Raw genomic sequence first — 17,680 nt, 5'->3', positions numbered from 1 at the left:
AGATGCATATTGCTTCACCTTTATTTATTATATGAACATCAATCCAGGACAGATTACGGTAGAGGGTAATACAAATTATATAATCTATAAAAATACAATGCTAACATACCTATGGATATACAATATAAAATATATAAATAATCCAAGCTCACTACTGTACCTTACTGCCTTGGCCATGGAGAATAAATTTCCAGAACATCTGCTTTTTGAAATATAGAAGAATAGTAACCAATCAAATTTGGGATTAATGACTAGATTGATCATGTGACTTTCCATGTGTTGCTTTACCTTTTCAGTTTCACAAACTTGTAGTGCATTTCAAGACCCTTGAAAATGCAAGCATATATCCCATAGCTTATAATACAAGAAAGGTAACGCAAAATTTAAAATATGTTCTATTAAAATCAATGGGAATGAAAAATTAGTAACTTTGTAAATATAAGGAACACTATAAACCAAATAAATGCAAGAATTTGAGTATTTTTAAATAGAAATATAAAAATTAGGTAGCCATAGACACAAAAAACTCATCTGTTCATCTGCCCAATTCTTCCTCCTGCTTTCAATTTTTGTTTGCTTTTCATGGTCACTTGCTCCCACATCAGTCTAGATGTGATCTTTTCCCATTTAAGTTCCAGTCTTGCAAAAATGTGACCATGTGAAAAACTTCCATCTGCTTCAATATGGCAAATACTTGGGTGAACTATCTGTGCTTAATAAAGGCCTCTGCTGTACTCAGGCTGATAAATACACATAGATTTAAAGGTAGAAACAAAAGCCTGCTCTGCAACACAGATTTTCATTCATGTGTTGAATAAAGTACCTGAACAAAGACTCACTGAAATGTGTGTTTGTGAGAGACAGAGCAGTTCAGTCCACAAACCTGTATTTAAATGATTTCTGGTGAGTCATAGGAAAATGACATCTTATAGGTTTTACAGGCCACAGTTCAATAATAGTTAAGCTTTTATATTTAAATAAATTACAATGGAAGTGATTTAAGCTTATAAGTAACTGTTCCATTAGAATTAATGGAATTTAAAGGTGCTTACAATTGGCTGGATTATGATCTTCAGTATTAAGGCTCCCCCTTCTAGAGAAAAGAATCTGAAAACAAAGTCCAGCTGTGCTTCTTGTGAATAACCAATTGTAAGTGCCCCCCCCCCCCCCGGTAATACCAACTACACAAGTTATTACTGTTGTCTAACAGTCTTGCCAAAGAAACCAATTTTGCTGAAGGACTTGTGAAAACAATGTAAAGGCAATCTGTAAATTCCATTTTGGAAAGTTTTAAATTACAACTTGTCTTACTTCTTCAAGTGACTCAGCTAGACATGGATACTAAAGTGGATTTAAACAGGACAAACTGATAAAGCTGAGTTTACAGCATAGGTCTCTCTATTTTACAAGATTATTTTTCATTCATGAGGTGAGGCAAGATACCTTCCGGTTCCAATCCCACCCTATCAATACTATGGTAGTCATGTACAAAACAGAAGTGAAGTTCAGGGTTGATATGTGGCTCCCTGTGTCAGTAATTGAGGCAATGAAACCTCTGTGAGGAAGAGAATGGTAACATATGTCTTTTCTGTGATGTTTGTAGCTAATAAGAATTTACAAACAATGCTCACTTGTGAGAAAGCCAGCCAACCCAAGGATTAGCCAATACAATCTGGTTTTTAATAATTTATATATAAATATATAATTTTATATTGTTTATAATTAGGCATTCAATTAGTTCTTTCAGCATGGCAGTTACACAAAAGATGTTCTTATCCAAAAAAGAGAAGAGAAAGCGATACACAAAAGAGCCATGTATACATGACCCAGAGGCACATGGTGATACCATAAAAGAATCTTACTTTCAATATAAGGTATTGAGGATCCATGAGACCATTACTCTGATGAAACTGTATAAAAAATCAGCTTATTTTGGCAGAATTTTCAGGAGCAGATAGCCCCAATTGAGGGATCTGGTGTCAGCCTTTGCCAAAATTAGTGCTTCTCATCACAAATAGGGCCAAGAGACAGGGAAGCATTTCTGTATGCTAAAGGCAGCCAGTTGCCTTTCCATTTTAGCATATGTAGAATTTTGGTAATTTTCCATTAGTCAGGTATATTTCTGTACATATTTCACTTTCAGCTACTTTTTTGGTTTTTCCAGGATGTTCAGGAATTTCCCTCTGGTCATTTCTCTAGCTGAAATCAAAAGAGAAAAAAATTATTACAAAACTGGTAACGTTGATACATTTTAAACACTTAACCTCATTTGTGAAATTCATGTAAAATGATTTTCTGGTGTCAAGAGGTAGCAGAAAAGATATAAAATGAAGAAATAAATCGGTGCTGCAGTTTAGAGTTCCTAGCAGCCTGGAAATGCAGGCCAAGCACTGAGAATATCAAAGCTCAGCCATAATACCCACAAGCTGTCTCGTTTCATACTGTACTCACTTCCTTTATTCCTATTGCAGAATAATACTGGGGAATAACCTCAAGAGCTTTTTCAGTTTTTCTACTATATCCATCTATGAATAGAATAATCTAGAGTGCCATTGCTCCTCCTCAGGGCATCTCTTCCTGGATGCTATAACCCTTCAGATATTATGGACCTCTGACTCCCTCCATTTCAAGATTACTTGTCCCTGGATGCTTATGATCTTAAACATAAATGAGACAGCATTTTCATTCCCTCTTGGCAGTGATGCTCCCTGGATGCTATAACATAATGGGGGTTTATATTCCCTCAGTGTAGCTCATCTACGGATGGTATGTTAAAGTAAAGTTTATAGAGCTTAGCTCTACGCCCTTGCAGCGTATTGTCATTCCCTGAATGTTTAATACAGAAAGCCAGGGCTTATATGTTTCTGTCTGCATCATCAATCTCTGGGAAGAGCACTGCAGGGTTTTACATAGCTACTTTTCTGCAGAGTATTTCTGACTTGTGAGTTCTATGATTCTAGTGGAGGTACCCTAGTATTACGTTTTTCAAGACAAGATAAACTTCTTAAGGAGAACATGTGACCCATTTCCTTTTTATGTGGTCTCCTCATGCTTATGTAATGAGTAAAATGTCCAGCAGCAATAGGGGGCAGGGGCTTATATACTGTAAAAATCGCCGAATGTGCAACTCCTTGAGGGATCCCCATCAGCAAGGCCCCTACAACTTTCTGTCAGAGGGAAGACATATTGCTCCAAGTGCAGAGGTTTACTTTTTGCTACAAGCTTTAATAGCAATTCTTCCGACACATAGGGCTGTAATACTTTGCTGATGATCAGGGTACCCTTTGAACTGATGAAAATGTTTTTACATCAGTTAATCTAACCCATTAATCAGGTAATTTAAAAAATAGTTAATGCAAGAAAACCCCTGTAGGGAACGCATACAGGATTACAGGAGCACAGCTCAGTGGAAGAGTCACGCTTTGCATGCAGGAGATTCCAGGTTCTTAGAGAAGGTTCTCAGATAGCAGGACTGGAAAAGATCCTTCTCTACCTAAGGCTCTGGCGGACAGCCGCCAGTCAGAGGTAATATTATGGAAATAAGACAGATCAAAAGCTTCAGTCAATATAGCGTAGCTTCATACATCCATAGATGAACCAATAAGTTCATTCAATATAGGGCAGCTTCATACATTTCTATCTCATTTTCTAAAATAACCTGTTATGAAATGTATGTTCATCATCAAAGAACAAAAAGGCTATTGAAATCCATGATATTTAAAAAGGCTAAACTTTGGCTACATCGTGCCCAAACAATGCCTCTCTCTTCAGAACTATTGTCATACATAGACTGATCATGTGATTAAAAATTAACCAATTAAGATTTCTTTAATCAAGTGACAGCCATATTTAGAGAAAGTAAAGGAGTGCAGGCCTGCCCTGGATAGCCCAGGCTAGCCCAATCTCTTCAGGTCCTGGAAGTTAAACAGGGTCAGCCCTGGTTAGTATTTGGATGGGAGACTGCCAAGGAATGCCAGGGTCGCAATGCAGTGGCAGGCACAATGGCAAACCTCCTCTGAATATCTCTTGCCTTGAAAACCCTATGGAGTCACCGTAAGTCAGCTGCAACTTGACGGCGGAAGGAAGGAAGGAAGGAAGGAAGGAAGGAAGGAAGGAAGGAAGGAAGGAAGGAAGGATTTGGGGTGGGCACTAAACCTGTTTAATTTCCCTGGTGATTCCAGCAACTACCAACTAGTCTTCTCCTACATGCATAGCCCTATCCTGCTACAGTAGGACAGAATGCTGGAGACAGATGTTTTACATACATAGCAACAGGCCCATCAAATTTCACAGGGAGAAGGGGAGACCGGGGTGAAGGGAGGGCTCATATCCTTTGCCTCATCCCTTTCCACTCCAGCATTCATTACAGCCATCCTGTCTTCTCCTTTCATGAAACATTTCCTGTCCCTCCTCCAATAACCTCCTGTTTCTCACACAAAGTCCCTCTGTTGCAATACTAATTCTCCCACGCAACAGCCTCCCCCCCAATATTCTTTTGTCTCACACATTTCTGAATCTCTCCTCCCAGTGCTTGCTTCTCCCCATAGGAACAAGCAGCAGACATTCATTTATGTAGAAGGAATTAAATGTTCTCAAGGATATTATTAGGGTTTGGCTCAGCTTGTTCCCTTGCCCAGCTGTTAAGAATCAAGCCTACTTCTCTCTGGATAGGCCATCCTGACTTCTGTTTCTCAGTTATTAAAGCAACAGCGAATGTTGGCATCTGCTGAGGCAAACAAAAATAACAGAGAAAGGGGGAGCTCTAGAAATGTGGAGTATTTCAACTACAGGATACATACTGCAGTGATGGACAGGGCCTCTCAGAGACTGACAGAGGCCCAGGCCACTTCAATTTTTTGAGGTACTGGCAGTGCTGGGCACCTGGCCTTGTTACCCCACAGCCACCAGAGGTTGATATTAATTCATTAGTGTTCATTACAGATGGTGTGGCCTACTAATGGGATACACTGTAAGATAAACATCTTCTTTCAATCCTGTCAGTGTATCTCTGTTGACTGTATGTGTAACCTCATTTGGAGATAATGCCATCGTCTAAATCTGAGGCCCTCTGTGAATGTGAGGCCCAGGCCAAATAGCCCTGCTGTGATAGACCCTAGTGACGGACGCACAGCATGTGGAGACTCTTGAAAGCATGAGAGCAAACTTTGGTTTGGGTGAAATATTACTTGTTACTTTTATGTTTGCAAACCTCAGAGCCTAGAAAAGAAGAGCAATTACTAGAAAGCAGACAGAAGACCCTAAGTTATCTGTAACCTCAGTTTATGTTTTAGTGTTTGCAGGATATACTGACACCACTCTTCCCACTTCCCACAGATACTTTCCATGGGCCAGAAAGTGTGCACAGGTGGATTAGTAAACTCTAATCAGAAAACTCCAAAGGCCCTCCAGGGTCAGTCACAAGCTCCATGATATCTCAGTCCTGTGAAGAGCTCCAGGAAGATCTCCACAGATTGGCTGAGTGGGCAACACTGTGGCAAATGGAGTTCAATGTAGGTAAAGCATATGGTGATGCATACTGGAACAAAAAAATCTGAACTTTAAGTACACACTAATGTTTCGAGCAAGGGAATCTGTACCTTTACCTAATGTGGTCTGAACTTTTTGAGATTGAGAGGAAAAGAGACCCTGGGGTCGTAGTAGATAGCTCAATGAAAATGTCAACCCGGTGTGCCACAGCAGTGAAAAAGGCAAACTCTATGCTGGGGTCATCAGGAAAAGGACAGAAAATAAAACAGCCAATACTCTAATGGCCCTGTTCAGATTTATGGTGCAGCCTCATTTAGAATACTGTGTGCAGTTCTGGTCACCATATCTCTAAAAGGATACTGCATGGTTGGAAGATGTATGGAAGAGGGCAAACAAGATGATTAAGGGGTTGGAACACCTTTACTATGATGAAAGGCTGAAGAGTCTGGGACTTTTCAGTTTAGAAAAGAGACAATGAAACACGGACATGATAATGCTTTATAAAATTATGCACAGGGTAGATAAAATGTGAACTTTTCCTCTCTCTCCCAAAGTATTAGAACTCAGGAGCATGCAATGAAATTCAAGGGCAGTAGATTCAGGACAGACAAAAGGAAATACTTCTTTACTCAACAAGTTATTAAAATGTAGAATTAACTGCCAGAGGATGTACTGATGGCACAGATGGCTTTAAAAGACAGATTTATGGAGGACAGATATATCAATGGCTACTAGCTATGGCACCTAATGGGAACCCCCACATTCAGAAGCAGTAAAACTCTCAATACCAGTGCCACTGAGGCACCATCAGGGGAAGACCTTGGCCTCTATTCCCTGCTGTTGGCCCTCCAGAGTAACTGTCTGGCCACTGTGTGAGATCTGATGGACCGCTGGTCTGATCCAGCAGGGCTCTACTTACATTCTTATGTAAGAAGGCATAAATTTTTGTGACTAAAGACTTTGGGTGTGACAATGTGCCAGCTAAAGACAACAGAAGTAACCTAACCGATACAACAGGTCCCCAACACGGTGCCCATGGGCACCACTGAGCCTGCCGAGTGTTTTTAGGAAGTGGGTGGGCCCAGGTAGGGCTTTTGCCCAGCAAGGATTCTGACTGACAATTGGAGATTTTTTGTATTTTTCATATGTAAATGTTGACAAGTCCGTCAGAGGCTCCATTAGAACATCCATAAATCACCCACAATTACTGGATCTGAAAGAACAAAGGACATAGGACCGTTTACTACAGCACAAACACTTTAATCTTGGAAAGAACACTTACTGTCAACTAATTCTGCTATGTGTTGGAATGTTCGATCAAAGGGATATGCTCGCTCGCCTCCCCCACTCCTTCTCCTTTGCTTGCGCTTATCTTGCAGGTGTCCTTGGGGCTAGAGGCACTTCTTCCCGAGCTTCCTGCTGGGAACCTAATGGCTGGGTGTTAGCCTGCGCTTAATAGTGCTTGCTTATGGGCTTTGTAGTACCAGGGGGTCTCCTTTGAAGGGGGTATATCCCAAAAGCCCCACGCCTCTCCCGCCATTCCTGACACAAGAGTTCATGGTGTCTCAAGTACTTTCTCTCTCAATAAACTGAATCTCCTGAAGACCTGGTGTTGAGTGTGATTGACTGGGAACCCTGACACTTAGAGGCACTTTCATTCATCATTAGAATGGACTGCTGATAGTGATAACGAATTGTTTATTGCAATTAAGATACGCACTGTTGTAGAGACATATGCACTATAATAAGGAAATACTGACGGATTGAAACTTCCATAGTTATAATTTCATGGTATTTTGTATTTTTTAATTATATCTTGTTCCGTGGATCTCTTTGGATTATATGTTGTCTTTAGACAACATTCGAGAGCCAGTTTGGTGTAGTGGTTAAGTGTGCGGACTCTAATCTGGGAGAACCGGGTTTGATTCCCCACTCCTCCACTTGCACCTGCTGATGTGATCTTGGGTCAGTCACAAGCTCTGGCTAGCGTCTACGGACCTAGCCACACTGATCCATGCTACCATACCCTCTAGCTTGTACTACCGTAATGTACTCTGTGAGGCTGCCTTTGAAGATATCTTGGAGGCTTCAACTGGTACAAAATGTAATGGTCTTGTTTGAGGTTATCTGCTTGGAACATATGATGCCCATGCTATGTCAACTGCACTGGTTGTCTATTTGCTTCAGGGCCTAATTCAGTGTGCCAGTTATCTCCTTTAAAGCCCTTCATGGGCTGGAGCCTTCATACCTCTCAGACTGCATCTCCCAATTTACCCCCATGAGCCGCTTATACTCCTTAGACAGACTTCTCTTGGTGGTCCCCTCAACTACAATTGTCCACTGGCAACAGTTATGTCACAGGTTTTCTTTGTGGTAGGTTCATTCATCTGGAATGGCCTACCAGAGCAGGTACAGCAGACATTTTCACTTGGTGTATCCAGGAAGCCATGTAAGACTGTTTTAATCCAGAGGGCATTTGGTTTAGGGTAAATTGAGGAGATAAGACATGGTGTAACTACTTTGAATCAATAAGGTTTAAGTCTCCTACAACACCCTTGATTAAGGCCCAGTTCACAGCAGCATTAGATGATGATATGTGGGTTGATATGAGGGTTATTGGTCATATGATTGACCACATTCAGATTCCATTTTATTGCACCAACTCAGTATTTAAATACATAGGTTTGGTGATGACCAATACACAATTACACTAGGGAAAAGGAGAATCCAAAGCAATCACATGACCAATTTTATAACGTACCCAGAGAGGAAAAAGTCAAACCATATCCACTCAGCTTATACTTCACTGTATGAAAATAGTTATATAAATTGGACCTTGCTATGTGAGCTGAAACAACCAAGTACTTTAATAGCTGTTTCATCCAAATATTCTCATGATGGGAGATAAGACTGCACATATCTGTGAAGTTCAGAGGCTATAAAATGTAGATTTTTCAGTAAAAGGATACAAATGTTACAAAACAGTCATGTTCTTCAGTCATTTCTTGGGGTAAAAAAACCTCTCCTTAGAAACATAACCACTGGAAGTTTGAGGTTCTAGAAATTTCATGTTGAATCAAATCCCACGCCCTATTCTTGCTGAAGTAATATCAAACTGATGCATTATCAGCTGATGGAGTGGAAGTTTTCCACAGCACCAGTCCCATATATGAGATATACGAATGTGTGACAACTATGCGCCCCTGAAGAGGGCTGCACCCTATAAATCAGACTGCAAGCACTGACTAGTTCTGCACTCCAAGTGAAATTACTGTGAGTTGGGGGCTGCTCCGGAGCACGTGCCCTCCTGTTCGCTTGTCATCGGAGATGTTAACATTTCTGATTAATTCACAGACCTCTCATTTTATTCTTCATTCCTTTATCCTTGCTATCTTGCTCGGCTACAGCTTAAAGATTCTTACCGACCTGCTACAATAATCACCACCCGCTTACCCTCCCCCCCCACCTGGTGAAATTGTTTAGTGATGCCAACCGCGCTTTTAATTTGCAAGACATCAGACACAGAGGTAATTTATACCAACATCTGTTCATTTCTGACTTCTGAAACAAACTCGCACATGCTGCTACAAAATCCCATTAGGAGCAGGAGACAGCCTTCTGCTATTCCGTATTCCTCTTCTCCATACACACTAAGGAGGCAACTAGGCGCTAAATTTTAAAAGGTATGATACAAAACTGAGGGAAACTCTTTAAGCTATCAAAATAAGCCTACCATCACCTGCAAACGCTGTTCAAATTGCAAAGAGAAATTCCTGAATTTTCCTGTCTATTTTTCTTGTATGTTGCTGCAGTTTCTGTAATCTACTTACACAAGAATCTAGGATGGTATACTCCTAGGAAAAATCAGATTGGGTAGAGCTCAGTTCCAGCCTCTTGTATTTCTTCATTCAGAATCCCTCCCTGCCCAAATATGGGTGAGACACCGAAAAAAAGTTTATAATAGTAAATCTTCTTTTGTTGTGCCTCATGAGGAATTCTGTTCTAAGAGTCTCAGAATTGTTTTGGTACAGATGCAAGCAAGAAGATAAAGGAACTGCCACCTATAACCTAGATGAAATTGTTGCCAGTGAAACACACAATAATAGCTGTTGTCACTGGCTACCCAGGAGGACAAGGGGAGCCAGTTGCTTAGGGCATAGAGGCTGGTCTTCTAATGAATGGTTAAACAAAATTGTACTGAAAACTTTGGGGATATTTTTAAATGGTTGCTTAATCCAAAGGACTTGCCTCTTGGAGGTGAGGACTCAGTGCAGATTTCATTATACCAGCAAACAACTGCAAAAATCTGTGTGGCACAGAACACAAACATGAATCGCCATCTCAGGGCAAAATTTACTATCTATCCTATGCAGTGCATCTATCACTACAATAGAAAATCAACAATAGCTACGACTGCAATAGCTCAGTTACAAATTAATCTCCTCAGCTAGATGGGGAAGTGGGGGCACTGAAGACCACGGAAAATACCAATTTAAGATGTAATCGGCCTAGGTTACAATAAAAGCTGAGTATCTGAACAAATCCACCCTTGCCCAGGAACAGCCATTGGGTTGCTATAAATAACATGAGGCCCCCAAACCAGGAATTAAATTTTCTGCCTCATAATAGAAGGATCTCAAACCAGGTAGTGAAGACAGGAGGCAGAAGCCAAAAACGAAAGCTTAATTTTCCTGTTGCTGGGAGGGTGGAGCACAGTTTAATATAATCTCCTCTTTGGAACTTCAATCCCTCAATCCTGTATTTAGCCTTGTTGCCTTGGTCTCCCTTCCCACTACAAGTGTCCCCAAACTGCCTCCTGCAGTAAATTTTGTGGCTGCTGGTTGAAGAGATTCAGTAGTACAGATTGATTTCTTGCAAGTGAGGAGATGAGGGATTACCAAAAGCAGCCCTGGTTAACAAGATTGGGTACAGAATCCCTTGCGAGAGCAGCCCACTCTGCCAGCGCTTTGCATCCTTTCACTATGACATATGGGTTTCATTACACAAAGATTTTCCCGATTTTAACTTTGAGGAGATTACATTAGAAACTCAGGGCTATCTTTACATCTGTAGCAATTTAAAGGTTAAGTAACATTTTTAATCAAATGACAAAGACTCACAATGTTTGGCCTTCAATCGAAACTGGAAACTGTGGCTCCGGATGTTCCTTCCAAGGGCAATTTAATTAGAAAAGAATACTCAGCTTGAGACTGGGGCTCCACTCCCATTGGTCCCCAACATCTTGTAAAAAGCCTTCTCATGTATGTGGTTAACACTGCACTATACAGTGTCATAAGGTCTGGATAGTCAGGAAATAATGGAGGATTTACTCTGATAAAACCAGTAATGAAAGTAGTGACTTACACTTATGTAAGCAGCTGTTACCCTGAAGGATCTCAAAGAAAAAAGTTATTTATGTACAGTGATGCCCCATCATGTTCACATAATATAATTAAACCACAACACTATTAATAAACATATACACACTCACACAAATACTGATCATCCAAGCACTAGATATTCATGGAACAGAAAGTCCACCAATCATCTTTGATATTTCCATTACATATGCATTAAGAATGAGACTTAAAAACACACAGCGGATCTTAATCTGATCTTCCACCTTGTATCAAGCATCCAACAGATGCTTTTTCAACCTTTTCTTGAAAATCTCTAATGATATCTAAAGAAGGATGACAAATGGATAACAAACCTCCAATTTCCTTGTGCAGCTTACTCCACTGCTGAAAACCTCTTATGCTCAGGAAATCTTTCCAAATGGATAATCTAACAGTACTTTGAGGTGTCAGCCTAGACGGGGCTGCACTCCTCTTGAAAGAGCATATTAGCAGTTGGACAGAGGGCCATTAGATCCATTTTGGAAACTTAGGTCTCATCTGTAGTACACATTGTGGTGAACTAAAGCTTTGGTTGGCTTGCCAGTTGTGTCCCTTCTTCAGAAAGCAAGATCTGGTTATCATTATCTATACTCTGATTACACATGTTAGACTGCTGCAATGCACCTTACATGGGGTTGCCTTTGAAGACAATCTGGAAACTTCAGTTGGTCCAGAACATGTTGGTGAGGCTGGCTGAGTGGAATATGTCTCACCAGCTCCAAAAAGTCACTGAGGGGCACTGGACACAATATAGATTACTGGCTGTTATAATTAAACCCCTATATGGTTTTGTTTACATATTATAAAGAATTCCCCTAGGATAAGAGTGGTTTGCCAGTAGAACAAATTGCCTCAGGAGGTAGTACGCTCTCCTTTGCTAGAGATTTTTACAAGAGAGATGGGACAGCAGTTTGCTAGGGATCCTGTCCTGTACCAAGCAGCATGTTGGATGAAACACCACAGAGACTCCCTTGGGTAGTGAAGGGTGGGATATAAATCCAATCTCCTCCTCTCCTCCTCCTCCACCATGACCTAGGTGGTATACAGCAGGACTGGGCTAGCAGTTGGAAATTTATTGAAGGTGCCACTCTTGAATGCCTTTCTAAGCTTTCTCGCCCTGTGGAAGGGAACTCAAAAGGCATTTAAATGCCTTCTGAGCTGTCTTTTCCCAGTTCCCATGATCCTCCCCCCAAAATTCCACAGTGGGAGGGAGAGGAAAGCCTGAGGGCAAGTCACCATGTTCTCACCCTGGCTGCTGCCAGCAGCAGGGGGGGGGCTCTCCTCAAAAATAAGGTTTCTAGCATGGCTATTTGTGGGGTGGGCTTTTAATTAAGGAGGCAGGGCCCCGAAATGCCCCACTGTAGCTACAGGCCTGGCTTTACTGGTCCTCACACAACCCATTAGTGACTCCAGGCACCAATTCAAGGAATCCCTTGTCATCCCCAGGATTTTTTTTTTTGGGGGGGGGAGATGTCCTGGTACCACCTGTGATATCCTACCTGATAGAGAGGTGGGAAAGTTCTGTAAAGCAGCATCTCCTATACCTAATTTTGCCAGATGATCCAAAAGATTTGCTGAGGATACTGAAGACTGTTGAAAAGCCTAGGACAACCAACGATATACTGTCCCTGTTGACTTCCTGGTGAAGGTCATCTACAACTGAGACTAACCTGATACCTGAAAAGTGGGTACAAAAAATCAGCTTCCTCCCAACATAAAATGCAACTGATTTTCTAAACCTTCTCTATCTCCTTACTCATAAATGGATTGAGACTGACCGATACTTTTTCAGGTTAAATGAATCCATTACGCTTCTTCCTGCCCCTTCAAAATAGGTCTCAGAACTCTGCCTCTTGCAAGGACTCATCACCTTTCATTCAGAGAGGCGTTAACCACTGCCAGTTGGACAGCTTCACCAGTTGGAGGGAAGAGAGTTCGAGACTTGTCCAGATATAACTAACCAAAGCCTCAGACACCCTCTCCACCCTCTGATGTCTCTGTTTAATAAAATTAAGCTCTTTGGAGCAGGGACCTGTCGTCTTGTACTCTGCAAACAAAAAGACATTGATACGCTATATAAACAAGTAGTATATTAATACGATGCCACAGCAGGCATCTGAGCAAACATCCTCTCTACCAGGACCAGATCCTATCATAAGAACATAAGAGATGCCAATGTTGGATCAGGCCTAAGGCCCATCCAGTCCAACACTCTGTATCACACAGTGGCCAGAAATACCAGTGCCATCAGGAGGTCCACCAGTGGGGCCAGGACATTAGAAGCCTCCCACTGTTGACCCCCCCAAGCACCAAGATGACAGAGCATCACTTGCCCCAGAGTCCCTATCTATACCTTGTGGCTAATAGCCACTGATGGACCTCTGCTCCATATGCTTATCTTATTCCCTTTTGAAGCCGTCCATGCTTGTAGCCGCCACCACTTCCTGTGGCAGTGAATTCCAAGTGTTAATCACTCTTTGGGTGAAGAAGTACTTCCTTTTATCCGTTCTAACCCGACCGCTCAGCAATTTCATGGAGTGCCCACGAGTTCTTGTATTGTGAGAAAGGGAGAAAAGTACCTCTTTCTCTACCTGCTCTTTCCCATGCATAATCCCATGCATATCAGGTAACCAACTATTCTGAAAAGTTCCACCAGCCAACCATGTGCAGATGCAGCTATGGCAAAGAAGTATGAAGTTTTTTGCCTCTCTCCAAGAAGAGCTGGAGCGTACACTGTGTTGGATAAAACCAAAGTCGTCTTCTACCTACGTTTCAGTTGTTGGCCCTTCTACTCCACAGCCTAAAGCATAAACTTTTAACAGTGAGACAGGTGTCTTTTTAAAAAAAATTGGGTTTTTTTGTATTTTTCATATATCCATGTTTGTGTGTGCGTGTGTGTGTGTGAATGTGGGAGCACCTGGAAGACATGGCGACCTCTGGTGACTGACCCTACTGGGGGCCTGGAGGATGTTTAGAGAGGTGGCTGAATAAAGCCTGCCCCTGCCTCCCAACTGCTGGTATTCCAAGGAGGTCTCCCATCCAAGTACTTGCCAGAGTTGACACTGCTTAGATGCCGAGATCAGGCTTTCCCGGGCTATCCAGGTCAGGGTGAGAGAAGTGTCTTGAAGATACCACATCAACCTCCCAGATACGCTTTCTACTCCTGAGCTTCACCAGATAACAGTCTTTCCACAACAAAAGGTAATAGTCCAAAGACCAACTCCTATCCCACCTCTCAATTGTCTGGGATCCAAGAAGTATTGGAGGAGGCCCATTGTTGCCATAGCACTTACGAAGTCCTGCTCCAGCAAGAAGCACCTTAGCAGGATGCAATAGTCTTCCATGATCAAAAGCTTGGAAGATTTCAGCCCAAGTCCAGCAGCTACTGCTGGGAAAAATGAGGGGTAGGACACTGTTAACAGAATAATGGAAATTACTTAAACATATAAATAATCTTGCCCTTTTCATACATGGCAAGTCCACAGCTGCCATAAGGGCAGGGTGGAGGGGATGTTTATTTTCTTTGATAGTGGTGATAGAATTATATCAACCTTTGGTGTAATCTAGCTAAACAACTCTTCTGCTGGTCCAGATTGGGTTCATTCTTCAATCCAATCTATGTTATTGTTTTATTGCCTGACCAGCAAAGATGACCTATGAACTCACAATGGGTCCACATCAGTAACTGGTTAGCATTGTTTACTCACTGGCCCATTGCTGCTGTTCAACAGTGGGAGGATTTTTTAAATGAATTTACAGCAGAAATTATCTCCTGTGTGCTTTCTTCTTCAAGACCATCCCCCATCCCCTGGCCAATGAGGGTCACAAGCATCAGCAAGGGAGGGAGAAGGCAAACAAGAGGTGGAGAAATGAGCAATAGGGGACCAGAAGGGGGATAGAATTTGTACTCCCCTGTGAATTCCTTATGGGTCCCTTCTTGTGTATTTATATATGTGATTAAAAATATCTTAAATATTGACTTCCGGTTTCGGCGCTCGCAATGGTGCTCGCTTTCTCTCAGACCTCCGGGAGACGATCGCCAGAACCCATGGCAAGGAGGGGGTGCGATCATCCACATCTCCCACGGAGCCCTTGTGTGGGGTTCCAAGCCATGGGGCGCTAGAAGGCTTCCCCTCCAGCGACCCTGCCTGCGAGGGGGGGGCATTCATGCTCCGACGGTCCTGCTACAGAGTTTCCTGATGGAACTAGAAGTGCACACCGGATCAAACGCCGGGTGATCAAGCGAGTTGCTACTTAAAGCAAACTGAAAATTGTGTTACCATTGAACTGTGAGTTAAGTTAAAGCAAGAACATCAAAAAAAGCCGAAAGCCGCCCCGTGGGAAGCAAGGGGGGAGGGGACTCTTCTCCAAAAAGACAAGTATAAGCGAACTTTACTGTTTAAGCGGGGGGGGGGGGCTTTTGAAGCGGAAAAGACTGAAATAAAGGACTTTTAAGAACTTACCAAGTGAATTGGAGAACTTTAGAAACTGTGGTAACTTTTGCTGAAAAGTAAACAATTCCTCAAAAATGGCGCCTCCAACGAAGAAAGAGGAAAAAGAAAAGATAGTGAAAGCTAAGTTTGCTGGAAGTGCTAGCCCAGTGAGTGCTGTTGCTCAGACAGGACACAACATCAGACCTCCAAAGGATATTAAATGAAGCACTACGCCCTCTGCTGGAACAGGTGACGGCAATAAATCGGAAACTAGACGCACAGCAAGCCCAAATTAACGAGACTGTCAAAAAGATAGATCAAACTGAGCAGGGACTTAAAGAAGTTGATACCAATACCAAAAAGATACAAAGACAAATGCAGGCAATGGAAAAGAAGCATCAAATAGATGAGACTCAACTACTACAGCTGCAAAGGGAAAGGGCAAGCTGTGTCCTAAGATTTCAGGGGATCCCGGAGGAAAAAGGGGAGAATCTCATACAGATAATGAGCAAAGGCTTGGGGCAAATGGCAGATATTAAAGCGAAGACTATGCAGAGTGATATGGATATAATCTATAGATCATATACAGAATTTATAAGGAAAAATAATCTGCCAGGAGAAGTGATGGTGAGATTCTCCAGATGGAGCGTGAGTGACCAAATTATCAAAGCGGCTAATGGAGCTACCCTGAAAATAAAGGACAAAGAGATAAAGGTTTTAAAAGATATACCATTTGAAATAAGAAGGAAAAGACGCAACTACAAAGACTTGGTCTTATTTCTACAAAAGAAACAAATTGCCTACAAATGGATTACGCCGGAAGGAGTCATCTTTAAGTTTGTGAATGGAAAACAGAAAATTGACACTGTGGAAAAGGCAAGAGAATTCTTGCATCTACATAGCTGCCCAGCAGATGTGGAAGAAGAAGAAGAAAAAGACAGTCCCAAGGAGAGAGGCAGACATGGAGCAGAGACATCTTCTTGCGAAGAATCAGACTCAAATCTGGGGGCTGCAGCCCCAAAAACAGGCTATAAATTGAGGAAGAAAAAGGACAAAAAATGAGTTGTTATCATAACCCTGAAGTTCTAAATTTTTTTTAAAATTATGCTTTCTTAGGCTCTTTATGAAGTCATAGTAGACGATGGTTTATTTAGTTTTAAAGTTTAAAAGAAGGCTGATGAACATGTTCAATGATCTTACATGAGAATCCAGTAATATAAACATGTAACCTTTTAAAGCTGTTTGTATGACATCCACTCTTGGGTTTTTAGAGGTTTCTTTTCTTTATCCCATAGTTTGTAGACCCCTTCCTATTTTTTCATGTAGTGTTTAGTTATAGAAAATACAATTAAAAAATCCCCTTTGGGGGGCCAAAAAAGAAAAGAAAAAGAGAATATCTTAAATATTTAAAACTACAGAGCTTTGGTGTGGAAAATGCATGTGTGACACCCTTTAAGAAAGAAAAGTGTTCACAAAATGCTTAGCCAGCAAGTTTGCTATAAGCACATTGAAAACTTAGTTGAAATACAAAACTTGTGCTTAAGAAACTGGTTGCAGACATGGAAAACAAAATGTCTATACTGCCTGTATTCCATCCATTCATCAGTTGAATATTTACACTTTGGCCTTCCAAAACCAGTTTTAAGATATGGCAGTATTTATGTATCAAAGATGGGGAAATGAATTACAAGTCAAAAGTTAAAAACAATAATCGAAGCATGAGGTTAAGACTTGTGGTACTGAATTCCTAAACAAGCACAAAGCTAATTTAGAATGTGTGGTTAAATAATACTAGGCCTCTAAATACAAAAAAGAACCTGATCATACTAACAATGTCTGCTCTATTTCTATCTTTGATCACAAAGAGTTATTCATTGGACAGTGTGCCTGTTTGTTATAATAGCTGTTCAACTTGTTATCTTCATTTATTATGCAAATGTTTTTGTCAGTGGTATCAGATTACTACAACTGGATAATAGTTTCAGAGAATTATTAAACGTACATAGCTCCACCTTCTTACAGAAGACATATAAATGAGAAGTATTAACATTTTTTAATCAAAATGATTTGTCTGGAATGGGTTGTGTATTAGAAGTTCCCCTTGTTTCCTATCCCTCTACAAGCTAGCAGTAATAGATTCTATACAGCATTCCAAAGCCTATTATTATGATATAGACCTAACCAGTGTGGACTCCAGTAGACCAGTGTACAGATAGATTCCTAGATGGCCAAGTACAAAAACCTACTCAGATCAAATCCACTAAAAACACAGGAATACAACCATTTTGTTTCAACTAACCTAAATATTAAGATTAATGTATTGCAGTCCCTCCCACTCCAAGAAACTAAAAGCAGCCATCT

At 41.3% G+C, this 17,680-nt stretch overlaps 1 protein-coding gene across 1 annotated transcript in view; it reads right to left on the bottom strand.

The window, feature by feature from the left end:
* Window positions 1-1,071: 1,071 nt before the first annotated feature.
* The window catches only part of LIN52 (lin-52 DREAM MuvB core complex component), a 78,062-nt gene continuing 61,453 nt past the window's right edge, over window positions 1,072-17,680 (bottom strand). The window contains exon 6 of the mRNA XM_015426364.1: window positions 1,072-2,199. Coding sequence (XP_015281850.1) covers window positions 2,144-2,199 — 56 coding nt within the window. The 3' untranslated portion in view covers window positions 1,072-2,143. The remainder of the gene's footprint in view (window positions 2,200-17,680) is intronic.

The sequence above is a fragment of the Gekko japonicus genome, unplaced genomic scaffold (genome assembly GCF_001447785.1).
Source record: "Gekko japonicus isolate JY-2015 unplaced genomic scaffold, Gekko_japonicus_V1.1 scaffold719, whole genome shotgun sequence".
NCBI lineage: Eukaryota > Metazoa > Chordata > Lepidosauria > Squamata > Gekkonidae > Gekko > Gekko japonicus.
The sequence above is the reverse complement of the archived record's forward strand: the minus strand, read 5'-3'. Positions and strand labels throughout refer to the sequence as shown.